Genomic DNA, 26,722 nt, shown 5'->3' on the forward strand with positions numbered 1-26,722 from the left:
GTCTCGGCGGGGCCAGCGGCGAGGGCGCGGACCGGAGGAGGCGAGGGGCGGGCAGCGGGAGCGGACGCGACGGACGCGGCTGGAAGCGCGCGGAGGGCGAGAGCCCGGGACCCGACGGGGAGAGGGACCGCGGGGCGCTCCAGCTGTCCTGCCTTCCCTCTGCCACCATGCCTTCAGGCCCGCCGGGCTCCCCGCGGGCAGACCGCGCCTGACGCCTGTCGCCAGATGGCCGCGTCCCAGGTGGGTGCGATCCCTTCCGTCCCTGCTTGGCGACCACCCCGGCTCGGGTTAAGACGGACCCCTCCAGGACCCCTCCCTCTAACCTTGATCGCGCGTGGCTGGACGCCCCAGAGCACCCATGTGTTCTAACTTCCAGGGTGGCCTTAGGTGGTGGCACTCAGGGCCTCAGTTTCCCCAGCAGTTAACATGGGGATGGATTCGGCCACTTGTTCAGATGGTTTCCTCTTTACAGAAACTGGAACCTATCGTGCCCTTATTGGTGACGTCGGGTGGCAGAGGTGGCACAGCGCATCCCTCGGTGCCGCCAGCCCCAGGGCGGGTACAGCATCTCCTCCCGGTTCTCCCGGCAGGAACAGGGCTGTCTACCAGGGGACTCATGGTCCCACTGCCGCCTTGCCAGGGCCAGAACCTAGACTCAGGCTGCCCTGCTCCTGGTGGGGCTGGAGGGAGAGCCTTCAGGTTCTAAGTGCTGCTGTGGAGATAAAAACCCTAACAGTAGGAGAAGGAGTGATTTTTGTGTATTTTAATTCTCTCGGTGCTCTCCTGTTTTGGTGCCCATTTTATAGAGTAGGGCACCATGGCATGAAGAAGCTTGCCCACTGTCAGAGCAGGGTCCATCCTCTGTCCTGCTCTGCCTCGCCAGCTTCAGATGTGGCCTGCATTCTCCTTGGCATAACGGGCTCCCCCACGACCCCCAGAGGCCTGCTCAAGGTCCAGAGCTAGCAGAGCCACCACAGTGAGGGGGAGCCATCGGTGGGGAGGAGGCTCAGATCTCTGATCCCTCTGGCTGCAGGGAGGTGGGCAGAACTTCAGGGAGGGGGTGATGTTGGGGCACCATAGCCAGTGACATGGGGACAGAGGTGGGAGCAGAGGACTCCCCAGGCAGAGGGAGGAGCAGGTCCAGCAGAGACCCCCAGGTGGCCAGAGTTTGAGAGAAGGTGGGGAAAGGGCAAGAGGAAGATGGGGGGCCGGCAGTAGTAGAAGCAGGTCAGGCTGGGAGGCCCCACTGAGTGGGGATTGGGGTGGGACTTCTTTGGGACTGGAGGAGCTTCCTGCCTGCCCCCTAGGGTTTGGGGTTACACCCTCTGGGGCAGGGAGCCCTGCCCCTGCCCCCACAGAGTACAGGCTCTGGAGGTGCACCAGTGTGAGGGGTGGGTAAACTGCCTGAGGACCACCTCTCTGAGATGGATGTCTTGGGACAGGACACCTTGATGAGAATCAGAGCCCCGATTTATAATACTAAAAGAACCTTAGCCCTGCTGAGCAAGCTGTCCTTCATCCAGCGGACACTGACACCCTCCAGCTTCCTAGATGGCAAGTTAGCAAGTGCCCTGCTTGCCATGGGGATCCACTGGGAGGGAGGGAGACCCACACAAGCGGATTACCACACGCTATGTGAGAGCACACTCAGGGTGATTGAAGGCCTTTGAGGAGGTGAGCAGGAAGGAGGGCAGGGTGTCACCCATGTCCGAGGCTTACAAATACTTATGGCATGGTTTCACCTGCCACCATTTAGCAAATACATGGACATAGCTGTGTACCCACAAAGCGATTTGAATCAGATCCTGGGCCCCAGTGTCCCTGGGACATAACACTGTTGAAGTCATTAAGTGAGGGGACACCCATAAAGTGCTTGGTGTGGTGCCCAGCTCACCTCTGCTGCCCCTGTCATTATGTACACAGGCTAGGAAACTGCAGGATAGAAAACCTCTGTACGAGACCATGCTCCTCTTGAGGGCAGGATTCATGCTAGTTTGCATTTTGCTTCCCTTCACATTGAGCAACTATTGTTTTCCTAGAAAGTAAAAAGCATCAAAGGTGACTTCTTGCAGGTGTGCCCAGGTGTGAGAACCAGGCTGTATCTGGCTGTATCAAGAAGGTCCTTCACCTTCTTGAGCTGAATCCGTTAATTTGTAAAGTGGGAATGTTTGCCCGTCCTGCCCACCTGCCTCGGTTGAGGGGAGTCATGTCACCAGACAGGGATTCTGGGGAGGACCCTCCAAACCGGAGAATGGAATCTCCACTCAGCCTGGACAGGTTCTTGACTTTAACCACAGAGAATTCAGACTCATCAAAAGCAAGGCACAAGCAAAGATTTATTTAAAGACAGCAAAAGTGTCTATACCCAAAGACGGTGTGGGCGCCTTTGCCTCTCAGAGCAGAGGAGACAGGCGATGTGCCCGGGGCTGAGCTCTGTGATTATGAATGTGATTTTCCTGGGAAGAAATATGCAGGTTATCAGGCAAGCTTCTTTGAAAATCAAGACCCATGATAATCATTCTATATTTGGGGTTCAGAGTGTTTCTCTTTGGTCAAGCAGTTTAACCATAAATCACCTGTGGGCACGTTGTGTAAGTCTTTGAATCTGGTGACACTTAAATTAATTATGTTTTTGTTCTAGTTGATCCATTACAGGCACACACTGGAGGTGTTTTCCATCTAAGGGGAGGGACAAGCATGACTGGCCACGGACCCGGGTCTCCGTCTACTCAGGGTCTCTGTCCCTGTCTCCCTGAGTCCGTCTCTCTCAGGCAGATGAGGCGCTGGTGTAGAAGGGAACTGTCAATTATCATGACATGCAGGGAAGGAGTTCTGCTTTGCTTGTGGGGTTCTTCATGCTTTGTTTTTCAGTGACATTGGAGAAGTAGGTGTTGTGAGTAGGTCCCTTCTGCTCACATTTGGCCAAGCTTGGCTTTTTAATAGGTTATTATTAATTATTGCATCTGGAGATTATACCGTAGTTCACTGACCATATTGTTATAGTGGACATTTTAGGCTCTTTATGACCAGCATAAACAAGCCATGGTGAGTGTCCTTTTGTACAAAGTCTTGCTCCATAGAGTGATTTTCAAACTTTTTATGCTTGTCCTGGGTCTTCGTGTCATCCCCTGTCAAGTGGAGATAACAGCAGGACCTCACAGCCTTGTAACCAGATGAGATAAGGCAGAGCCTAACCAGCAAGTCCTGGTCCTGGCAGGTCAGGGGACCCAATAGGTGCACACTCTCCACCCTCCCAGTTGTCCACAAAGTCGTCATGTTGGGGAGCCTTATGCCCACCAGGCCATGAAGCCCTTGAGAGGCATAGAGTGCGTGTGGCTCTCTTACTGGGCTCCTACTGTGTCCCAGGCACAGCTCTAGGAACCTGATAAACATTATCTGTGACCCTCAAAGTAGCCCTGCAAAGTCAGGGCAGCGTCCCCATTTCACAGGCGAGGACACTGAGACCTGGAGGAGCCTGATGAGCTCTCCAAGGCTGCACAGTGACCTTAGGCAGAGGAGGACTAAAACCCAGGTCCCTGGTTACCTCTCACATGCCCATTTCCCTTTCTGTCTTTCTGTCCAGACATGTGACAGGGGCCGAGTGGCCTCCACCCTTCGCTATTGCATGATGATCGGCGGCATGGTGTTTCTGGTAGCCGGGACGCTCTGCTTCGCTTGGTGGAGTGAAGGGGATGCAGGTGCCCAGCCTGACCAGCGGGTCCCACCTGCTGAGCACGCCGTGTCCCAGGCCTCTAGACCCCTGCTCAGGTCTGTCAGCTTCTTCTGCTGTGGAGCAGGTGGCCTGCTGCTGCTCTGCGGCCTGCTGTGGTCCCTCAAGGCCAGCAGGCGGGGGCCACCCCGGTGGGACCCATACCACCTCTCCAGAGACCTGTACTACCTCACTGTGGAGACCTCGGAGGAGGAGAATTGCAGGTCAGTGGGGCCGGGTGGGGACCTTAAGGGACTGATCATAGTCACACTATTCAGCATTTTCTCAGTAAATTCTCCTGAGGCTCTTTCTCTGGACCAGGTCCTTCCCTGTATCCCAGGTTGATCAGTGGGTCTGTACTGACCTGAAGGAGTTTAAAGCCTCTTCAGCAGATGACAAGCCAGAGTAGTTAGAGCTGTGTGAGAGAGATAGACACGTTCCCTGGGGACGTGGAGAAATCCAGGCAGGCTTCCAGGAAGAGGTGAGCTCAGTGGCATAGCAGAGGAGTTTAGAGCTCAGGCACAAGAAGGATTCAGGTCCACTGGGATCCTGACCCAGTTCTATCACTAACTAGCTGAGGGACTTCAAGTCAGTCACACCCTTGCTCCATAAGCCTCAGCTTCTTCATCTGAATTTAAACCATAGTAGCGGCAACAACAATAATAGCACGTGCCTGCGTGGTACCTGCCATGTACCGCTATTCATGGTGACACTGTCAGTCCTCATGGTGGCCCTCTGAAGCAGCTACTGCTATTTTTATTTTTTGGTAGCAGGGAATTGAACCCAGGGGCACTTAACTACTGAGCCACATTCCTATCTCATTTTAATTTTTTTTTTTTTGAGACAGGGTCTTGCTAAGTTGGTTAGAGCCTTGCTAAGTTGCTGAGACTAGCCTTGATCCTCTGCCTCAGCCTCCCAAGCTGCTAGGATTACAGGAGCGCACTTCTGCACCCAGTCAGCTTTTTCTTTTTTTAGATGTGTAGACCTTTATTTTATTATTTACTTATACATGTTGCTGAGAATCAAACCCAGTGCCTCACACATGCTAGGCAAGCGCTCTACCACTGAGCCACAGCCTCAGCCTCCAGCTACTGTTTTTAACTGCATTCCATAGACGAGGAAACCCAGGCACCAAGTCATTAAGTAACTTGCTTGGGAACATCCAGCTAGTGTGTCTCAGAACTGGGACTTGAACACTGGCCTCCCCACACTCCTTATGAAATGAAATGATGTGATGTCTATGTAGAGTGTAGCCCAGTGCCCAGCACACAGTAGGTGCACAGGAAATGTCAACTTTCCCTCAAGGGGACAGGTATGTGCAAGTGCACAGGGCAGGGTGGAGACAGATGCCGCATGAATTTCTCCTCCGGTTGTGCCATGATTGCTGTCATCCCGGCCTTCTGGGACATTTTTTTCTTACTTCTCCATGAAATTTGACTCCCATAGACGTGAGGCCTCTCTGTGGGTATTCTGTGTCTACGTCTGTGCTCTCTTCCTAAAAGGAACATCACCCAGCCCCAGAACCAGTTTTGCCCTGGTGAGCATGCCTGAGGGACGCATGCCCTTATGTCCTTATTTATTCAACAAACGACCTGGTGTGCCACACCTCAGGGGCCTGCCTGCATCATCTGTCTTTTGGTCCTTCTGTCCATCTAGGGCTCCCAGCATAAGAATTACTGTTGCCATTTGCAAGGCACAACTTAAAAGTGGTGGGAGCCTGCTGGCTGCAAAGCTTGTCCCCCCTCCCATGCCATCCAGCAGCGCTGGACTTAGGCGCAGCAGGGGCTCACCCAGATTCCTGTGAGCCGCCCCTCTTCCCTTTGTTAGAGGGCAGATGAATGTGCTTGTTCCTGCTCTGGCCAGACAGCACTCAGCACAGCCACTGAGCCCAGGAGTCAGCCCCCTGGGGCTGACTGTTAGAGGGAGGGCTAGGGCCTTGGGGACCACCCAACCAAACCCTGTACTTCTCAGACGAGACTCAGAGGGACCTAGTGGCGGTGGGACGAGGAGCCAGGCCAGGCGTTGGCACTCTGGACAGGCACAGGCAGGGAGGGGGTGTTTTCTGTACACACAGCTGTGTTGAGGCAACAGGGTCCAGGCCACGGCTGCACCTTTCAGGTGGGGCCACTCTGCCTTCATTCTGAGCAGACTGGACACCCACCAGGAGGCTGCGGAAGGCTCCTGGCCAGCAGGCTCTGACATCCGAGTGTCAGATCCTGAGGCTGGGCTGGCTGCATGTGGAGGAGGCTCTCCTGCTAGTGTGTACCTTTCCCCTGTGGTGGCCAGCCCAGCTCTGCAGCCTGGGGAGCCAGCATCTGGCTATCAGGTTGTGCCTGTCTCCAGGGACCTCGCTCTCTGCCGGTGCCTGGCTGTGGGTACATTTGGGTCAGAGACACAGGCCTCCTTGGTCTGGGCAGGTTCATTCCCCTGTGGTGCCTCAGTTTCCCCACTTATCACCCACTTATTCTTTCCTGCATTTAACTAATGTGTATGGAGCACCTACTGTGTGCTGGGTCCTATTCTGAGGGCTGATGATGCAGCAGTGGACAAGATAGACAAAACCCCTGTCTTTAGGGGCTCACGGAGAACATATAAGCCCCCTTCACAAGGTGGTACATGGGGCCTCCCAGGGGTCCCATCTGCAGTGGGCACAGCACAAGGCCCAGGGCTACTCGGAAGTCAAGTGTTTTAGTCCCTGCTCCTTCTTTTATAAACTGCATGTCTATGAACATTAATAGATTTTCTGGGTTCCATCTGATTCCTCATCTGTCAGCTAGGGGTGACAGACCTGGTCCCTAGACTGCCGTGAGACTCAGATGCGCTGAGTGATGGGGAGGTGTACGCTGTAAGGCTCGGGTACACTCTGACTTTCCTTGCTGTGACCGTGTTTACAGCTGGCAATGACCTCTCGTGCCCACTCACTGACTGGAGCCTCAGCTACCTCTGAGGTGTGTGTAGGGATTAGGCCCATTTTACAGAAGAGAGGGCTGAGGTGTGGAGAGATGGGTTGACTTGGGAGAGAAGGGTGACACTATGGGGTTAGCTCCAGCTTTGCAGTCAGGCAAGGTGGGGACTTTGCCACCTAGTTGATTTGCCACCTAGTTGATGTGTGAGCATGACTCACTTATGAAGGGGTGGATGCTGTCCTTCCCTCCAGTGGTCATGAATGTGAAATGAGATTGCAGAGCTCAAGTGTTAGGCAAATGGTATCCCACTTGGTGCTAAACCCCAGGTCTCCTGCCCTGACCAGGCTCCAGAGAGCGGGGCAAGTCCCAGCCTCCATGGAGCCTTCTGCGCATGGGGACTATTGTGGCAGGGCTGTCCCAATGAGTGCTGGGTCACTGGATCCAGAATACACACACCGTGAATGGAGCCTGCCCCAGGGTGTGTGACTTGGCTGCCCTGTGCAGGGCCTGTGTTCCCCGAGTTCCTGGCAATTATGGACCATGACCTTGGAGATTAAGTGCTGGTGGGTCCAGCTGGCCACCGAGGTGACAGGAGGTGGTGTTTAGGGCCACTCCACATCTGCCCTGTAAGCAAACTTCCTGCTGTATGCTGAGCTCACAGGGCCCCTGGGCCCTGCCCTGCCAGCTGTCCCCCTCAGAGCTTAACTAACTGGGAGAGGGCAGGCAATGACCAGAAGGTGAACAGGCCAGGAGATGTGGGGGCTCTGGAAACCCCACTACTTACATTTTTCTGAGGGCTGACAAAGCTTCTCCACATTTTTCCTTCCCTGCATCTGTGCAATGGGAATTATTATCCCATTTTATATGGAGGAGAAAAGGGTTCAGAGACTGTGTGTGCGGGGAGCGGGTCACATAGCAAGAGAACTCAGCTTGCCTGACACCAGGAGCACTATTCTTTGTCTTGCCCTCTCCTGCAAATGCCTCTGGGTGCTCAGAGAGGGCAAGGGCCCTGCTGGCTTCCTCAGCAGGGCTCCTGGCTGATGTCCTGTGTTCTACTGCTACCCAGGCTGGGTTCAAATCCAGGTTTCCATCAACCTGCTCTGTCACCCTGGTCTGTGATGCGGAGCAGTGAGCCTGCTTCCCTGGTGGCTTGGGCCAAGAAGACATAGTACCTGAGAAGGCTGTGTCCCCCGCAGGTGCTGGATGCTTCCTGGAGGAGGCAGCAGCCAGTTCCCAGCACAGGTCCCTGGTGTGTAATCCCATCCCCCACCTCTTCTGTCCCCTTTGCTGGCTTCCTGCTACTGGCCCCTCCTTGGTCTCCACAGCAAGACCACTGGTGTGTGCAATGGGAATTATTGATTCCCCAGCCAGCTCCATGCTGACTCGGACTTTCTGAGCCTGTGCAGGCTTACCTTACAGGACACCTGTGACAAGAGGTCCTGGCCCCACCCCTCCTTGAAGCCCTTCGACATATGAATGGCCCCTATTGGTGCAGCATGTGCTACAAGACTTCTTGCATCATCTGACTTCATTTTCACACTATCTGATGAGATAGATGCCATTATTGTCCCCATTTGACAGATGGGGAAAATGAAGTCCTGAGTATTGGAGTTACTGAGCCAGGATCTCCCACCCAAACCATGGCAGAGCCATGGCTGAACCAGCTGGTGCTCAGAATCAGGACCAGCTGAGGGACTCAGTGTCAGGAGTAACCTTCAAGATCACCTAGTCAGTCCCGTATCTGTCAGTGTCCCCCAAAGCTGTAGCAGCCTGGCCACAGGCCAGTGACCCTCCCACCCCCCAGGCCTGGGCAGGGAGGCACTTGACCCTTGAAGATGAGCTACCCACCAGGGCGCTGAGAGGCAAGAGCCAGTCTCACTCCTGCCAGTGTTGGTGTGGCTTGTTCTTGGAACCTGGCCTGCAGAGCTTCAGAGGACCTGGTCTTTGTCTCAAGTCCCTGAGGGTGGTTCAGTGGCTCAGGGTGGGGGCGGGGAACAGGCTCACAAAAGCTAAGCCTTACAGGGTAAAGGTGGTGGGCTCGGGACATGGCAGACTCCCACTCCTGGAGGTGGGCACATAGAAGTAATGTCCGGGCAGGCCTGCCATAGCTAGGCCCCAAGCACCCAGAAGTCCCACTCTGCCCTGAGCCTCGCAACTCTGATCTTGCAAAGGATTTTTCGGTCAGCTGTCCGCGTCTTCCTGTTCATGGAGCATGGCTCAGTGATCCAATGACATCCCTGAACTCATGCCCTCTGCCCCCCCTGCCCTGGGACAACTGGGCAGTGTCTGTGCAGTGACAGAGAAGAGCCCCATAAGGACAGAGCCAGGAGTGGGAGCTTGACCTGGGGAGGGACACATCGGAACACATCATGAGGGGACTGCGCAGCAGAGGAGCGTGCTGGGGAGAGCCTTTCCCGGCAGAAGGAACTGAGGCGGCAGGAGGGCAGGCTGCGCATGCCCAGTGTCAGCTGTGTTCATGGGGCACGCAGGGGCTGCTCGGATCTGGACCGTGAGCTTGGTGCGATGGCGCACGCCTGTCATCCCAGTAGCTCGGGAGGCTGGGGCAGGAGGACTACAAGTTCAAAGCCAGCCTCAGCAATTAAGTGAGGCCATGTCTCAAAACATAAAAGAGGGGGAAAAAAAGCCCCAAAACAAAACAACAGGCAGGGGTTCAACCCCTGGTTTTAAAAAAAGAATCTGGACTGTGGCATGAAGCCTTCCCCACCTCTCGCCCCCCGCACACAGCAGGGTCTTGTCCTGGCCTGGGCTAACAGCCTTTCTTCTTTCTGTAGGACCCCAAAGGTGGTTGCCATCCCTACATACGAGGAGGTCACACACTGCCCACTGGCTGAGGGGCCCCCAGCACCAACTGTGTGCCCCAAGGAGGAAGGCCGGAGGTGTGGCGACGCAGGGGATGCCCTGCTGGGGACTCCGCCCCCCTTGGCTCCGCCCAGCTACGAGAGCGTTTTCCTTGCTCTTGATGCCTGTTCTGGAGACACAACACCTGCTCCAGGTGCTGCATGCTCCTTCCCAGGCCTGGCTCAGACTGCAGGGCGGGATGGGGCGAGTTACAGGCTCCTCGCAGGCCCTGAAACTTGCATCAAAAATGATGTGTCATTTCCAGGGTCTCCTCCGGTGCCTGGTATGCAGTAAGCACCCAACCATATGTCTGTTGCTAAATGCTGTTTTAAGAGTCTATTATTGTACAACAAACCACCCCAAAGTTTAGTGAGTTAAAATAAATCCTATTTTATTATGTCTCACAATTCTGTGCCTGGCTGGTTTCCGTGGTTCTTCTGCTCCGTGTAGTATCTTAGAGGGTGCAGTCATCAGGGGCCCAACTGGGATAGAACATCCAAGTTGGCATGTTCACAGTGCTGGCGCCTGGTGCTGGCCGGCATCTAGAAGAAAACACAGGGCCCCAGAGGCAGAGGTGGAACTGGCCCAAGATCACACACCAAGTTTATGACCAAAAGAACATGGACTTTGAATCCAGACCACTTGTGTAGGGATCCTAGCACATTCCAACCTTGGTGATGTTGAACAGTAGCCTTCCCTGCCTTGGTTTCCTTGTCTGTAAAGCAGAGTTGAGAATCACAGTGGCACAAGCCCCACCTGGGACTGCTGAGTTGGGGATGGCAACAGTGGATACAGAGAGCTTGCATGGAGCCTCAAGCTCAGCGCCAATGTGGTGCATAATAAATGCAGGTTTTCTAGGTATGCAAGCTTTATTAATAGAGGTAATATCCCTTTACCAAGTGCAAGATGCCCCTGCTGCACACCTCCTGCTTTCCAAATGTGCCAGAGGTATCTACTTCCTGTCCAACTACACTCTGCAACTCAAAGGCTCCACCCCACCCCACTTCCCATGAGAAATCCAACTCGATGAGATTACCTGACCTTCCCAGCAAGCAGGGGTTCCAAGGCTGTGGGAGGCCATCCTTGTACTTGATTTGAGTTACCTCCCTGGCTGGGTGAGAGGTGCTTAGACACAGCTGTGTTATAGCTATTCCCCACCCTTCTCCAGGTCTGAGGGCTTGTCCGTGCAGAGGCGTGTCTGGCCACTTCCTGGAAGACCCAAATCGTCACCCCTGACCTTGGGATGCTGCCCCCCTTAACCCTCATTGGATGGGATTTTTTCTGGAATTTTTTGTTCCCCAATAAAAGCCCACTCCCTGGCATGTTTTCTCTCTCTCTCTCTCTCTCTCTCTCTCTCTCTCTCTCTCTCTCTCTCGTCTCTTCTATAAACCTCGCCACCGCCTTGGAGCTGGTATTAAAGGTAATTAGAGTCTTGTCTCTTTAATTTAGAACTCCCTAGCGTTTACTCATGAATCGAACCTTCTTTCATGAAGCCAGCACTGGGCGTGTGGCAGACAAGGCCTGGGGCTCAGTCAACAGGATAAGGGCAGCAGCCATAACAGCATGCCATATGCCATTGTTTCCCACCTGCAAAACCACTCCTTACAGGTGGTGTGTCCCCATTTAACAGGTGAGAAGACTTCATCAGAAAGGCAAAATCTCAGCCATGTGCAGTAGTGCACGCCTGGTAATCCCAGAAGTTGGGGAGGCTGAGGCAGGAGGATTGTGAGTTCAAAGCTAGCCTCAGCAACTTAAGAAGGCACTAAGCAACTCAGCAATCCTGTTTCTAAATATAATATTAAAAAGGGCTGGGGATTTGGCACAGTGGTTGAGTGCCCCTGAGTTCAATCCCTGGTAGGCAAAAAAAAAAAACCAACTCAGAGAATAAAGTTACAGCCAGTGTTTTTTTGAGGCCTGGGATCTCCCACCAGTGCCTAGACATTGCCATCACTGCCACCCAGGCTCCTGCTTCTGCCTGTCCTGGCTGCAGTCTCCTCAGCCCAGGGGCCAAGGTGAAGCTGGTCAAATGCAGATCAGATCAGGCTCAGAACCGGTACCCACCTCACTCTGAATAACGAAAGCCACTGCACTGGTCTGGGAACAGGTCTGGTCTCCATCCCAACCTCCCATCTCCTGCCTCCCTTTCCCCACATATCCTCGCTCTGTGCAGCCAGGCTCCTAAGCTCTGCACCCTCCCTCCTTCTAGAAGTTCTTCCTCATCCCCCTGTGGGCTTTTGGAAGGAACCCTCTCCCTCCCCAGCCCTGGAATCGCAGTCCCAGATCCCCCTCAGTGCCTCCCTCCCTTCTTCTCCCCTGGTACCCCTTCCCCTTCCCAGGTATCCCCAGGGCAGTGTGGGAGTGGCCTCCCTTTCTGTGTGACCTTGGCTGTGCCAGGGGACCTCCTATCTGCAGTTCCTAACAGGTGGGAGCTTCTGCCCCCAGAGTGAGGAATTTCCCCGGGGGCAGGTGAGTTAATGAGTTGCAGGTGTGAGCAGAAGGCCCCACTTCTCCCGGCAGGAGCAGAGGGGGCAGGGTGGGAGCACTGGGCAGCCAGAAGGACATTTCCACTTTCTCTCACATCACTCATCTGTGCCTTAATCAAAAGCCCTCAGGAGGGACAGTGACACACTCAAGGTTACCAGCTGTGTGGAGGCTCAGCCAAGGCCACATCCAAGGTCTCCTGACAGAGGCATGTTGCTGTCCCCTTCTGAGCTGCAGTGGCCTCACTGAAAACTCAAGATCCTGTGTCCACTACAGGTAGCCCCATCAAGGAGCCTCACGAGGGCCAGGTCTGCCACTTGGCGGTCCCTGGTGGCACCAGTGGGCTTCCTGCCTGGCTGTCTAGCGCCTTCACCCCACACAGACACCATCTTGTGCTGGTTGCTGGAGACCCAGATGTCAGGGACCCTTGGAGCTCAGCCCCCTCCTGCACCTTCCCTGGGCTCCTCCCAGCTTCCGTTACCCAGGTAACGCCTTCCCTTGGAGGTTCCACCTGCAGTCGGCCTAGTGCAGTCAGAAACCTCACCTGCTACTCCTCTGTTGCTAACTATGCTCATTTGGATGGTTCTCTCCCTAAGTGAAAAATTAAGCGATTCTGTCTCCCCTGCACAACCCTGCAGCGGTTCCTTTGACCTTTTAAAGAACGACATATACCTTCGCATGACCCGGGAAGTTTCCTGCCTCTACTTCCCTCTGGCCTTCCTCTGCCCTGCTCCTTACAGTCCATCCTTCTACTCACAAATACCATCTAGAGTGTCCCCTGGTCTAGCCCCATGGACACAGCTGTGAACAAAACAAGGCTGCCACCCTGCGCGAGAGCTTGGGTTCCCCTCGAGAGAGACAAGAGACAGATAAACTGATAATGGGTGTAGAGTGATAGATGGTATGAATACTATGGAGAAAAATGAGCTGGGGAAGGGGGACAGGACACCATTGGGGAGGGGCGTCTGTGATTTTAGGGTATGACCAGGAAGAGCTCACTGTAAAGGAGACATTTGGTGGAATACCTGGAGGAGCTCAGGGAAGGAGCCACGTAGCTATCTGGAGGAAGAGCTTTCCAGGCAGAAGAAGGGCAGGGGTAAAGGTCCTGGGGTACCTGTGCATTCCCAGAACAGCAGTGAGCCGGGGAGGTCAGAGGAGTGAGTGTTGAGCTCAAGGGGTGATGAGCAGGTTACTGGGCACATTATCCAGGGCTTTGGGTCATCCTGGATTTTTGGCTTTTACTCTGAGAGCCAAAGAGCTATTCCAAGGTTTTGATCAGAAGAGTGACCTAGTCTTTGGGTTAGAAAGAGACTTCCTGGGTTGAGGATGGAAGCAGAGACTAGGTAGGGGGAGAGAAATGACGGAAGCCCAGCCCAGGGTGATGAGCAGTGAGTGGGTGAGAAGTGGCTGGCTTCTCATATCCTGAAGGTAGGGCCAGCAGGATATGGGGGTGAGAGAGGATGGTGGTGGCTGGATATCCAGGTGGGTGTCCTGGTAACTCACGGGAAGGATGGAGTTGGTGTGGGAAGGCAGGTCCGGGAGGAGTAGGCAAGATGGACCAACTGTGCATAGCATGTGGCCTTGTCTCCAGCCATGGGTCAATGGGCATCTGCCTCTGGGCCATTGCACATGTTGGCCCCTTTCCTGGATGTTCCTCCTGCCCTGTCACAGGAATCCCTTCTGTGAATTTGTCCCCACTCTGGTCTTATCTGGCTCTTTGTTTTATGCATGTGCTGACCTCATGCTTATTACAGCCTTTGTCATACTGTGCGGCAGAAGGTAGGACTAAGCACCCCCAATACTGTGTTGATCAGAATGCCTTACACCTCAGTGTCCCGCACGTGGTAGGAGCCCAACCAGAGACTGACTGAGGCCCTGGTTTGAATTTAGCTGTGCCGCCCTGGGTGGCTCACCTTGCCTCCCTTACCTTGCCTGCATGGGCCTCATTTCTGCGACTGTCAACTGGGTATGCTCTTTCCCTACCTGCCTCTTGTGGGATGGTTCTTCCCCACGAAGGTAAGTAGTTGAATCCCTTTAGACAGGAAGATGTTGTGAGCCCAGGTGTGGCTGGCGCGCCCCCTGCTGGAGGGTGACTGGAGGCTCAACAACTCCCCTCGCCCCGCCCGCCGCCCCTCCGCCTGGGTTCACGGGGGAAGGGAGAAGTCAGAGGCGAGGAGGGCTTGCGGGGAGCAGGAACCGCCCGGAACATTTTCCAAAACAGGTGCACACATTCTTCCATTTAGTTCTTATCACGACTCTTTGGAGAAGATTAGATTAGACCCATTTTTCTTTCCCTTCTTTCTTTTCTTTTCTTTCTTTCTTTTTTTTTTTTTGAGAAGCGACTCAGATTAAAAAAAAAAAAAAAGTAAAGAAGGCTGATTCGTGAATAAAGAAAGGTCGGAGTTGCGAGAAAGTGTACGGGGACCCAGGAAGGCCTCCCAGGAATGGCTAAAAGTCAGGTCCCTCTACACTGGGATTGGGGGTGCGTTGGTTCCGGTCACAGCTCAGCCCTCCAGCTCAGTTTGGGAAGATATTAAGCAACCCCTACACTCCTTGGTCTCGGTTTCCTCATCCCTGCGCCCCCCCCACCCCACTCCCGGCTGTTGCCACCTCCTAGGGGGCTGCAGGACGGCGGCCGACCACCGCAGGATGTGACAGGAGGGTGTAAGCACGTGTTGTGGCGGCCATCAGGGGGCGCACGAGGCCCTGCTGGACCACAGCGATCCATTCAGTGGCCAGTCCCTCTGCCAGATTCTAGGACCGGGTAGGCTGCCGTTCCTCTGGGTTTTGGTCTCTTTTTCTGGGATCAACATCAGCTGGGGGACCCTGGATTTATTGCTTCCTATCTCTGAGCCTCTGTAAAACAAAGGTCCTGACTTGTGAATAGTCTCAGATTACTTCCCCTCCCTTATGTCATTTCCAATTCACAGGTGACAAAACTCACATCCACATGCGTGCGGCCAGGGTTCGATCCTCAGCACCACATACAAAACGAAGATGTTGTATCCGCCGATAACTAAAAAATAAATATTAAAAAAATATATTTAAAAAAAAAAAAAAAACTCACATCCACCTGCCTAAATTTACTCTGGAGCCAGATCTGGAGGTGATCCAATATCTTAGCCTTCAGTGATCTCTTGGGCAGGGTCCTCTGCCCTCTGTGCCAGGGGACCTCCTATCTGTAACAGGCAGACTGAACCAGTAATAGAGAAGCCCCTCCTGGAAAAAGGGTCTGTGGGAGGAACGCCAGGCAGAGTGCATGTTGTGAGCCTAGGTGTGGCCTGAGGGAACAGCACAGGCTGCCAAGGAGGAGGGAGAAGTTGCTGACCACAATTTCCAAAACTTGAAAGCCTAGTATCCAAATGACACCCTCCACCCTACATCAGCAGTTCAACCCTGCAAGAACTCCAGGGCATGTTCTCCTAGAGACGCCCCTGGCCCTCATTCTGCAGTCCCAGGAGAGAATCTGACTTCTCCCATCCGCTGTCCCAGAACTGACAATCCACCAGTAGAATGTTATTCTCTGGATCAAGGCACCTTCTCAGGCTGGGCTGTGAGGACCTTAGGAGGTTGTTCTGGGTCATTCACACCCTGCAGGGGCATCAATTCACAACAACCCTTTGGGGTTAGGGACAGCTCGTTATAAGCAGGTCTGGATGGTGCATAGCATATGAAGGGGACATGGAGGCTAGGCCTGGAGACAGCTCTGCCCTGGGAGGGACTCTTATTATCCCTATCTTACAGAGGAGGACACAGAGGCATAGGCAGCTAGTTTGATTGAGACCACACTACCCAAGATGGTGGAGCCAGAATCCAAACCCAGACCCTGTGCTGTGGTGCAGCAGTTTGCACCGTGGCCAGGGCATGGGCTCTGGGCTCCTGTTCCAGCTGCTCTGCTATTTCTACTTTGTGTGACGTTGGTCAAGTTACTCATCTGGGCCTCAATGTCCTCATCTATAAGGTGGGAATAGTGGTGACTCCTTGCTTCATGGGGCTCCACTTCAGTGCAGTGGCAGCTGTAATGTTTCTAGAAGTCACCGTTCAGTAGATATGGGCTGTGCCTGCTGAACCCCAGATGAGCACAGGGCTCTACAATGTCAAGTTGCAGGATGCTGGCCTCCTCCAGTGGCATTCCAACCTGCAGGATGGTTCCCTGCTTCCCATGGCTGGCAGGTGTGGAGCCGCCTGGTCACACACTCAGCCCCACACTAGGCAAATGAGGTGATGTCAAAGCCTTGGCTGGGGCCCAGCCTCTGCAGCCTCCCTGTCCCTCCCTGCTCCTCCCTCCCTCAGATCCACACACACACAGTCGGGGCGGCTGGGCCCAGAGGGAAGGTGAGAGGGCCAGGAGTGAAGGTGGACGGCTGGGCGTGCCTGCCCATTGGTGCATGCCACTTCCAGCCGGGCTGAGCTGCTGGACCTGGGATTGGGAACTGGCCCCCAAGGGATCCTGCTCTCTTTAACTTTAAGCCTCAATTTGCAGCAATCCCAGAGCTTCGCCCCTCCCTGGCGTGCCTGTGGGGGTTAGCATGTGATTGTCGCACTCCCTCTGCTGGGGGTGCACTGGCCAGGGCCTGGCCAGGTGGCCATGGCTGATGAGAAGACCTTCCGCATTGGCTTCATTGTGCTGGGGCTGTTCCTGCTGTCCCTTGGCACCTTCCTCATGAGCCACGACCGGCCCCAGGTCTACGGCACCTTCTACGCCATGGGCAGTGTCATGGTGATGGGAGGCGTTATCTGGAGCATGTGCCAGTGCTACCCCAAGGTAGGCAGTGCAGGGGCTGGGGGGGGGTGGGATGGGCTGGGGCCAAGGGTGCTGGCTGTGCCTCATTCCATGCGCCTGTCCCCATCCTTAGACCTCTCCATCCTTCCACTGGACTCCTGGGTTTCTTCTGCTCTCGGTAGCCTCCATTTACTCACCCGTCCATACTCACCCTGAGGGCTGATCAGAAGCCACTGGGCCCAGAGGCCAGAACCAGAGTCACGGGGGAGACAGTGGAGCACAGACCTGTCCTGGTGCATGGTTCCAGAGGCTGACGAGTGCTCGCCGCACCAGGCTCTCCTGGTCTGTGGTGCCCGTCTCTGTGGCTCCACGGCAGAGCAGAGAGGCCGAGGCTCCAAAAGGCGAGGCCCCAGAGCTGAATAGCAGAGTCTGGGCTGGAGAGTGTAAAGGGCAGTCCTCCACCTTCTGGATCCCGGAGCCGCTGAGAGTCCTGGGGTGGGCCAGGCCTAACCCCGGTGCATGTGCTTTTTCAGGGTTTTATATATTCCTAAGCCTGGTGAGCCCTCTAGTTTAGGCAAGAACCCTGGTTCTGGAGTTCTGTGTTCTGGCTCCAGCTCTGTTCCAAACTCTGTGTGACCTTGTCTCTCTGAGCCTTAGTATCATCATCAGCAAAATGGGGCCCCAAGTCTCTTCTGCAGCCTTGTGGGTTATTATCATCAGAGCTGGAGTACAGGAATACTTGTAATTTACAGAGTGTTATAATTAGGTAAAATGCTGCGTTGTTGCTGTTGTTGATCCTGGACGTGTCAGGACTGTAAAACTTCCATACCCAGAGAGGTTGGGTGACTCTTCCAAGGTCACTTGGCAGGTCAGAGACAGACTCGGAGAGACAAGGATCCTCTGTTTTCTCAATTGTACAATTTGTGAGCAAAGAAGACAGGGTTTGGGGGGACGTCTGAGGCCCTGCTGAGCCTAACTTGGAGAGCTCCAGGTCCAGGCAGATCAGCCTCCCAGCCCCCAGCCCCTCCTCTCCTCCCACAAGAGTTCAGAGCAGGGAAGAGGCTTGGGCTGGCCCAGTCTCTCCCAATCCTGCCTTCTTTGTGGGCCAGCCCCGGGGTGTCAGTGTGTTGGCAGCTGGGGCGGTCTGAGCTGGTTTGTGGTCATTTACCAAGCAGTTTACAGTCAACTCTCCTCTGTCCCTGCAATGCCCCAAGTAGAGGTCACTGGGAGAAGAGGGCCTTGGGGCCAGAGCCTTCACGTCAGAATCCTCCTCCCCGAGGGAGGAGCTAGACCTGGGCGAGGGCCAGGGGACATGCAGGGTAGCATCCTTCCTGCTGCTGCCTTCCCCAGAGGTGGCCCGGGTGACCAGGGTGGCAGTGGGTGGGATACTGCTGGGTTTTAATGAGCTCTTGTTGATGGGCTCACATGCTTATGTGCTGTGGGGGCAGCATAGTCGGGGGAAACCCACGCCTTCCAGCTCCCACAGGCCCGGATGTAAACCCCTGCTTCCTCTGTCACCACTGTGGCCTTGGCAGAGGGGTCACCTTTGCCAGCACCCTGTGTGGCCAGGTGGGGGCATGCATGGGGGATGAGGCACCACCCTGGCAGAGCTGTTGCTCTGGACACACGTGCTGGTGGCACTGGGTGGGTTGTGGGTGAGTCCAGGGGTGTGGGACAGTCCAGGTCTGTGTGTGTATCGCAGGGACTCAGGTATTAGACCTGGAGCAGGCTGGCTCCAAGAAAGGGAAGGAGAAAGGGTTTCATAAAGGAGGGGGATGCTTGGGGGTCCTACACGGTCCACCGGAGTCTGGGCCGCTGTAGCCGGTCCTCCCTGGAGCCCCTCCCCTGGCTCTCAGGGCCCATGGAAAGCTTCAGAGAAGGAATTTTCTGGATGGAATGAAATATAAATATAAGGAAATTAAATCAGCTGATAAAGATGAAGGTGAGGAGGAGCATTACCCACATGAATGAAGCTGTCTCTGTCTTTGAGGAGCTGGAGATCTAGTAGGAGAGACAGCTTTCTGCCTGAGGGGGAAGAAGCAGGCTTCGTGGAGCGGCTGAGCTGGGCTTTGTCGGTCACAGAGGAAGGCAGTCGAGGCAAGGCCCCCCAGACAGGAGAGCCACAGGGCCAAACACACATGGAGAACGAGGCAGATGAGCCAGTGTGGCTGCTGAAGGGCGAGGGGAGGAGGGTACAGGTGGGGAGGAGTGGGCTTGGCTCCTGGGGCCTGGATGCCATGTGAGGCTTTTGGACCTTACACTTTAGGCTGATGGGGCAAGGAAAGGCCATGGTTAGCTTTGCAGTGTGATAAGGTTATCAGGCTGACATCCGGATGGAGAATAGCCTGGGGTCGTGAAATAGCGGGGGAGTGTTTCTGATCTACGTGAGAGATGATGGTCGTCTGGACTGAGGCAGAACTTGAACCCAAGGCTGTAGGATGGGAGAAGACATTTCCGGTCTCCCACGCAGGTGTGGAGTGCCTACCGTGGCCAGGCCAGCTCCAGCACCTCACCTGGGTTATCTCGTGGAATTTCTAAAGCACTCCTGGTCAGATCTGGGCATGAATTGGGCCTCAGGACTGGGAGAGGGGCAGATCTAGTTGGGGAGCCCTTGGACATGCTCAACCTAATAGCTCGGATGGTTCCAGGGAGCTGGAGAAGGGGAGGAGTGGCAGGGAGAGCAGAGCCTGGCCCCCAGGACCCCCTCCTCACTTGGCCTGGGGCCTGGTGGTCGAGGCACCTGAGCAGTCCATGGGCTTCCCTCTCTCCTTCCTCCCTCCAGGACTCCTCTGTGTTCTGCCTATGCATGTCTGACTGGGGTCTTCTCCCGGGAGCCCTCCAGAGCACCCACTGCATCTAGATGAAGGCTGAGCTCCTTAGCTTGACGTTCCGGGGGTTGGTCTCCACCGTCTGGCCTCCCCCCAGCTCTGCCTGAACCCGTTCTTCCCCTCAGAACAAGAACTTGTGTTCTAAGATGCTGCCTCCTCCCCACCCCCTCCAGGCTTACTTTAATGCTGTTGCTGCTGATGGTGACGCTGATTGACAGTGATGGTGGCAGTGATGGTGGTATGACAATGACAATGATGGTGTGTGTGATAGGGACAGTGATGATGCTGATGGTGAGGATAATGAGGTGAAGATGGTGATATGATGGTGATGGCGATGATGGTGATGGCAGTGATTGACAGTGACAATGGTGTTGATGGTGATGGTGATGACTGACAGTGACGATGATGGTGGATGATAGTGAAGGTGGTGATGGTGACGGTAAGGATAACGATGGTGAGGGTGAGGGTAAGGGTGGGGATGATGATGGTTATGGTATTGGAGGTGATGGCGATGATTGACAGTGATGGTGGTGTTGATGGTGATGGTGATGATTGGCAGTGACAGTGGTATTGATGGTGATGGTGATGATTGACAGTGATGATGGTGTTGATGGTGATGGTGATGATTGACAGTGATGGTGTTGGTGATGGTGATGGCGATGATTGACAGTGACAGTGGTGTTGATGGTGATGGCGATGATTGACAGTGACAATGATGTTGATGGTGATGGTGATGATTGAGTGACAGTGGTGTTGAAGGTGACAGCAATGATTGACAGTGACGGTGGTGTTGATGGTGATGGCGATGATTGACAGTGACGATAATGGTGGATGATAGTGAAGGTGGTGATGGTGATGGTAAGGAGAGTGATGGTGAGGGTGAGGGTAAGGATGGGGATGATGGTGGTTATGAGATTGAAGGTGACGGTGATGATTGACAGTGATGGTGATGATGATGATTGACAGTGATGTTGGTGGTGACAGTGAAGCTGGCTGGCTACACAGCATCCTTGGTAGGGGTGGGAGATGCCCAGACCCTGCCTTATTTTTAAACATCTGGGGGAAGTTCACCCCTCACAGGGGCCTAGGAACCCCCACCTATCATTCCCTTCTCCTCATCAGAACTGAGCTTCTCTGGCAGACGAGGGCCTTCTACTCACAGCACTCCGTGGGAAGGGAGGAGGGGGCTGCTACTTATGGGCCTGGTATTATACAGGAGGGTCTCAACAAATAGTTGCTTAAAAGTTTTTCAAAAAATATTCCCTCTGAAGAGAGGGAAGCCAGGCGGCTTTGTCTTGCAGAGCGCAGTCTGAGGTTTGCTGAGGGCCAGCTGTGCGTCAGGCGCCGGGCCCAGAGGCTCCTCATGAATGGCCTTCTGGAAACTTCGCCACGACTGTGGGAGACAGGAAGAACCAGCACCATCTTTAACAACTGTGGTAAAATCACAAACATAAAATGAACAGTCTCAAACACCATCAGAACATAGTTCTGTGTTGTTTGGTCTGTTCAGGGTGGTGCGGAATCCTCCAGAACTTTCCATTTTGCAAAAGTAAACTTTCTACCCACTAAACAGCACCTCCCACCACCCCTCTCCCTGTGTGCCCCTGTGCTGTCCCTCGTCCCGGTACCTCAGCTATGTGGAATCTCCCTGGGGTTGTCTTCCTGTGTCTGGTTTATTCCACTCGGCGGGCCCTCGAGCTCCCCCCATGTTGTGGCGTGGCAGAACTCCCTTGGTCTTCAAGGCTGAGCAGGGCTCTGCTGTGCATATTTACCAGGTTGGGTTACCTGCTCACTTGTCAGGAGATGCCGGGTGGCCGCCACCTTTTGATTTTTGTGCACAATGCTGCTCTGAGCACAGAGGCTACCCCACAATCCAGAACAGCACAGAGGAGCTCTGGGCGGAGCATGACCTGCCCAGGGAAGGATCCTCACCCAGCGTCCCAGACCCCAAAGGCAGGGCTCCTCCACCACCCAGTGCCCCCACCTGGAGCTGGACTCATGGAACCCACTGAACCTCTGGAAGTTCAGGGACAGAGACTGGAGGGTGTAACTGAAGCCACCCCTTTTTCTGTCCCTCTACTGCAACCTCTGAGCCACAAAACACATGACCTGCTTCCCACTCATTCATCAGATATGGATGAAATGCCTACTGTGTGCTGGGCATGTGCAGGGGACACTAGAAGAAGGCCCTGGGGATGACTGAGCTGTGAGCTCAGGGCAGGTTGTTGCACTCACTCGTCTGTGACCATGATGCCCGGGAGAGTGCCTGCACACAGCAGGTGCTCAGTAAATGTTGGGAGAACGAAGAAGAGTCAAGATGAGAACAGGAGCCTGGAATCCATCTGCCCAGGACTGCTACTGCTGTGCCCTGAACAGCCTCCTCCCTTGTCCAAAGCTGGGGGGGGTGGGTCCTGCCTGGTCCAGCTTCTCTCCCAGGGTGTGTGGACAGGTTTGCATGACTCCAGGGAGAGGAGGAGGAGACAGCGGACTCCCCCACCTCACTGTTGTCACCTGCAGAAAGGCCATCTCCTCTTTGCCTGCAGATCGCCTTCGTACCCGCGGACTCTGACTTCCAAGGCATCCTATCCCCGAAGCCCCTGGGCCTGTTGGAGAATGGGCTTGCCACAGAGGTGAAGAGGTAGGTATGGGGGCAGTGGTCAGCCACGTAGACCAACCTCCCCCAGAGAAGCCAGTGGGGTAGGCTTTCCCTTCTCCTTGAGCAGGGCCCAGCCTTGCCTTCCTCCTTCCTGAGAACACACTGTCAGAAATCATGGGTTACGCATTATTACTCCCATTTTACAGAAGTGGAAATGGAGGCTCAGAGAAATCTCATGGGGAGTTGGTGATGGAGGTGGGGCCTGAACTCTGGCTACTCTGGCCCCCAACCTGCCTTTCCCCTGGAGGTGCCAAGCCCTGGCCCTTGCTCTGTGCACAATCAAGAGCACTCTGGCCTCAGCTACCCAGGTGTGACCTGGAACTCTGAAGGCCAGGCTGTGGGCCCAGGTTGTCAGGCCTTAGAGGCTCACTCTATTTTGCTTGGAGATGGTAGTGACGATGGCATTTGCTGCTCCTGCAACAGAGTGAACACATCTCCCACTGGGAGTGCAGTGGTGGACCTGGGTGGGCATGGGAACATCCCAAACTCTCTTGGGTCACAGGGCTAGTTATAGGAGTGAGCTGCTGTGACAGCTGGGGCTCAGGCCACCCTGGTCCTGGCCTGTTTCTTGTCATCTCCCAGTCATGGGACCTTGGGCAGGGGACTTTGTCTTCGAGCACTAGTGCTGCATCTCCACGGGCGCAAGCCAGCTTCAGTCCCCATGCCTGGGTTTCCCCATGGCACCTCTAGAGTCACGGGGCAATTAGAAGAGCTGAGCCCCAGCCGGCCCTCTAGCAGCCCTCAGAGCCTTGGGTTCTTATGGCCAATACACTCCCATCTCTAAAATGGAATGGTAATTTCTGCCTCCAGGTGTTGTTCAAAATAACAGGATGATGCTGTTGGGCACCCACAAACTCCCCAAGTAACTGGCCTTATTTTGCCATCACACCCTTTGGAGACACCAAGTGAAAGTCAGAGGTGGGGTCAGGCCTGGATCCTGCACTTAATTTACTCACCTTCCTTGCCTCTGCCTCCTCATCCATGAAGTGGATCCAGGGATGCCCCCTGAAGCTTCTTGTGAGGTTCAGGGCGATCATGTAACAGAGCAAGAGGACAGGGGAAGACAGATGCCGAGGCCAGCTGCGTGCCTCGTTGCCCACCCGCCTCTTCTCTCTCCTGCTCTGTCTGCTCCCTGCAGCCCCCAGGCCCCCTACGTCAGGCTGTGGGAGGAGGCGGCCTACGACCAGAGCCTGCCTGACTTCAGCCATATCCAGATGAAGGTCCTGGGCCATAGCGAGGATCCTCGCCCATTGCTGGCCCCTGAGACACAGCCAAGAACCAGCGATGGAGAAGCAGGTGGCCCGCAGGATGCCCAGGCCTGGGTGGAGGCCGCTGTGGTCGTCCACAGGGGCTTGGATGAGAATGAGGAGGAAAGACACGGAACTCAGAACAGGCCTGGGTGAGCGCAGAGCTCGGAGCAGAGGCTGCCCAGCTCCAGGGCCGGGGAGGGCGGGGATGTGGGACCCTAGATGGGGGGACAGGACACTCGGGACAGAGGGGAGGGAAGTGGCGGTGCAGGACACTCAGAGCAGCAGGCAGAGTGGTGACAAGGAGTCAGGCCAGGGTGGGAATCCCAGCTCCCTGCTGCGTCTCCTTGGCAAGTTTCCTGCTCTCCTGAGCCTCAGTTTCCCCAGTGGGAAGTCACTCCTACCACACAGGGCTGTTGTAGAATAGGGACACAGTAAGCCCTTGCTTTCTCTGAATGTTGTCATGGGTAGCAGCGATCCTGGAGCCAGAGGACCCAGGATCAAATCCTGACCCTGCTGCTGACTTGCCCTGTGACCTCCAGCAACTGGGCTCTTAGATTCATCCATTTATTTGCTTATTGCATTATCGATTCTGGGCACCAACTCTCTGCCAGGCCTTAACTGGCCTCCTCTCTAGCCTTCAAGAACTCCCAGTCCAGTTGGGGAGGCAGACGAAGGAACAAAGGGACCCCTGGTGTGTCAGGGGCTGTGAGGGACCAGGGGAGAACCCCGGATGATTGGGGAAGTGCAGAAATGGCCTGGTTTGGATAATACCATAAGAGCCCTGCTTCTTGAGCACTTACTACGTGGTAGAAATCATGCAAAGTGCTCTGTACATATTATCTGCCATAAACTCAGCAACAACCAGTGGAGGGAACACTTATTTCCCCTGCTTTATAGGAGAGGAAGCTGAGCCCCAGAGAGGTGAGCTGGCCTCCCCCAGGCCTTGCAGTGGGGGCTGGCTCTGGGCCCAGGCAATCTGACTAAGAGCTACTCTCTGCCTCTGCAGCTCCCCAGCCTGTCCCCAGGGCCCTGCGCCCTTGGCCTCCTTCCAAGATGACCTGGACTTGGGCTCCAGTGAAGGTAGCAGCCCCAACCCATCTCCACCTGCTGGGGAGGAACCTCACCCCCTAGCACAGAAGCACCGGGCCTGCAGGAGCACACGGAACCGCTTCTATGACTTTGCCTTAATTGATGATGCTTCTGTGTCAGAGGATGGGCCCCGAGAGGGGCAGCAGTGGGAGACAGCCCTGCCCAGCAACAGCTGGCATCAGTACCCAAGGACAAAGGAGGTGGAGGAGGAGAAGGCTGTAGACGCAGGTGTGGAGGAGCCCGAGGAGGAAGAGGAAGACTTGTACTATGGACTGCCAGACAGCCCTGGGGACCCTCTCCCCGACAAAGAACTGGGCTTTGAGCCAGATGCCCAGGGCTAAGATGGAACTGCCTTAAAGTTTCTAGACTGACCTCTCAGGGCTTCAGTTTCCCTATCTGCGAAATGGGATCATAGGGAGGATCAACGGAGACAGTGGACCGAAGAGCATTCTGAGAACTCTGGAGGAACACCAGGGAGGAGAGGGGCTCTTCCAGTAGTTAGCTCTCACTGGAAAGCTCTTTTTTTGAGGCAGGGAGGGTACCGGGGATTGAACTCAGGGGCACTCAACACTGAGCCACCTTCCCAGCCCTATTTTGCATTTTATTTAGAGACAGGGTCTCACTGAGTTGCTTAGCGCCTAGCCATTGCTGAGGCTGCCTTTGAACTCACAATCTTCCTGCCTCAGCCCCCCAAGGCGCTGGGATTACAGGCCACCATGCTCAGCTTTTGGCAAGCTCTTGAAGGTCAGATGGGATTCGTTGTGAAGATCCACAGCAGCTGGGCTCTCAAAAGCTTTTTCTGCTTCCCCAAAGCCGGCCTCTGACAGGGCGCCTGTGTGGTGCTACCCAAGGGCCCTCGGGCTCCCCTTCCTGTTCTGGTCCACAGGAAGGTGATGTGGTCTGACTCAAACTGACTGGGTCTCCCCCTGGCCCAGTCCCTCCTGCGGCTCCCACTATTGCTTCGCCAGGATCCAAACCTTCGGTGACTGACCCCTGCCGGCCACCCAGCTGCAGCCCTGAGCAGCCCCACCTCCTTCTCTGCTCCTCCAGTCCCTATCCCCAGCTCACAGACTTGCCAAGCTCCTCTCCACCAGGAAGCCCTGGTTCCCGCCAACTCACACTCAGTCTGCAAACCCCTGCGGAGACGGCCTCCTCTGACATTGCAGCTTTGGGAATGGGTGGTCCTCACTCCTCGGTGCTCCCTCCGGGGCTCATACGTGTATCACTGTGACATCACACCTGCCTCCTGCTCCAGGGTGGCATCTTGGTGGGTTCGGTGGCCTGGAGCCTGGGTCACTGAGGGTGTGCAGGACTCACGAATGGCCAGGAACCTGTTGCAGATAATGTCACTCTCTTCCACTTCCCCAATTTTTGAACACATGGCCTCTTTACATCCCTAGCAGATGGCTAAGCCTGGCATAGAGCTCCCAGAATGGTACCCACCACCGGCCCACAGAGCGTGGTTGCTTTGGCTGAGAGTGGGTGGAATTAAGCATCCTAAATTAAGTCCGTTAGACTCCTGAGCATCTACTATGTCCCTGAGGCTCAGCTGGGATCATCAGGAGGGAAGAGGCATGAACAACTAATATGACTCTTGACCCCAAAGGGCTCACCATCCAGCGAGCCAACTTTCTTTTAAGTTTGAGACAAGAGCACAGAGCTAAGGTGAGAGCAGAGACATCAACAATGACACCAGAGGCAGCACAGTGACAACTGAACAACCATCTGGGTCCATCAAGGGCAGCAGCAAAGAGCCTCGGCAGTCCTGAAGGCCTGGCTGTGTTGTGGCATCACAGGGCAACACCTGCCTCCTGTGGATCTCTGCCAAGTCCCTCTGTGCCCCAGCCTGGGACAGTGGCAGCTAGCTGTGGAGAAAAGGGCAGTGGTGCCACCTCAAGCCAGGTCCCTCACCCAGGGCTTGTTCCCTGGACCACCTGGGAGTGGGAGGCATCACCGGGCTGGGCCTCTGGGTGGAGGTTGGGGGTCTTGGTTGAGGGAAGGGGAAACCCCTCTGCTGGTCCTTTCTGGGCAGTGAAGGGTGCCACCTTCAACCTCTCTGCTGATGGGACACAAGAACAGATGTCCCTGCTCATGCCCTAGTCACGGCTGAGGTGAGGTGCAGCGTGCCCTGCACTCTGGTGGTCAAGGTAGGAACTCCCGTGACCCACATCAGAAAGAGCACCAGCGCCAAGGCTGAAATAAAAAAGCTGTCAACAGTGAA

General features: G+C 55.1%; 2 protein-coding genes and 1 long non-coding RNA gene across 5 annotated transcripts; 2 read left to right on the forward strand and 1 right to left on the reverse strand.

The window, feature by feature from the left end:
• Tmem61 (transmembrane protein 61) lies at nt 1–9,881 on the forward strand. Its single transcript, XM_046451026.2, has 3 exons — nt 1–240; nt 3,584–3,933; nt 9,408–9,881. Exons 1-3 carry the CDS (start codon nt 226–228, stop codon nt 9,766–9,768), a joined length of 726 nt encoding a protein of 241 aa, XP_046306982.1. The 5' UTR covers nt 1–225; the 3' UTR covers nt 9,769–9,881.
• Nucleotides 9,840–17,875, reverse strand: LOC124096939 (uncharacterized). The gene is made up of 3 exons (XR_006853054.1): nt 16,890–17,875; nt 14,900–14,971; nt 9,840–10,016 (listed from the first exon to the last, which is right to left on the reverse strand). It is a non-coding gene; the product is annotated as an uncharacterized LOC124096939 (long non-coding RNA).
• On the forward strand, nt 16,248–26,722 carry Bsnd (barttin CLCNK type accessory subunit beta). Of its 3 annotated transcripts, none has more exons than XM_046451024.2 (5): nt 16,275–16,290; nt 16,439–16,720; nt 22,050–22,144; nt 23,301–23,561; nt 24,419–26,722. In XM_046451024.2, the coding sequence occupies exons 2-5, from the start codon at nt 16,544–16,546 to the stop codon at nt 24,840–24,842; spliced, it is 957 nt and encodes a 318-aa protein (XP_046306980.1). In that variant the 5' UTR covers nt 16,275–16,290; nt 16,439–16,543; the 3' UTR covers nt 24,843–26,722. The 3 variants fall into 3 exon arrangements, with proteins under 3 accessions (XP_046306979.1, XP_046306980.1, XP_046306981.1); XM_046451025.2 differs by lacking the exon at nt 16,275–16,290 and adding an exon at nt 20,808–20,942 and having other exon boundaries at nt 16,594–16,720; XM_046451023.2 differs by having other exon boundaries at nt 16,248–16,720.

The sequence above is a fragment of the Marmota monax genome, unplaced genomic scaffold (assembly GCF_021218885.2).
Source record: "Marmota monax isolate L192 unplaced genomic scaffold, Marmota_monax_Labrador192_F-V1.1 WCK01_AAM20220418_F8-fsc00023, whole genome shotgun sequence".
In the NCBI taxonomy this organism is placed as follows: domain Eukaryota; kingdom Metazoa; phylum Chordata; class Mammalia; order Rodentia; family Sciuridae; genus Marmota; species Marmota monax.

Excerpts from the sequence above, each read along its gene's own strand:
- Tmem61 (XM_046451026.2), top strand. Across the intron at positions 3,934-9,407 it reads TCGGAGGAGGAGAATTGCAG|GACCCCAAAGGTGGTTGCCA; the intron begins GTCAGTGGGGCC and ends TTCTTTCTGTAG.
- Bsnd (XM_046451023.2), top strand. The coding sequence starts at position 16,544 with ATGGCTGATGAGAAGACCTTCCGCATTGGCTTCATTGTGCTGGGGCTG. Across the intron at positions 16,721-22,049 it reads TGTGCCAGTGCTACCCCAAG|ATCGCCTTCGTACCCGCGGA; the intron begins GTAGGCAGTGCA and ends CTTTGCCTGCAG. Across the intron at positions 23,562-24,418 it reads GGAACTCAGAACAGGCCTGG|CTCCCCAGCCTGTCCCCAGG; the intron begins GTGAGCGCAGAG and ends CTGCCTCTGCAG.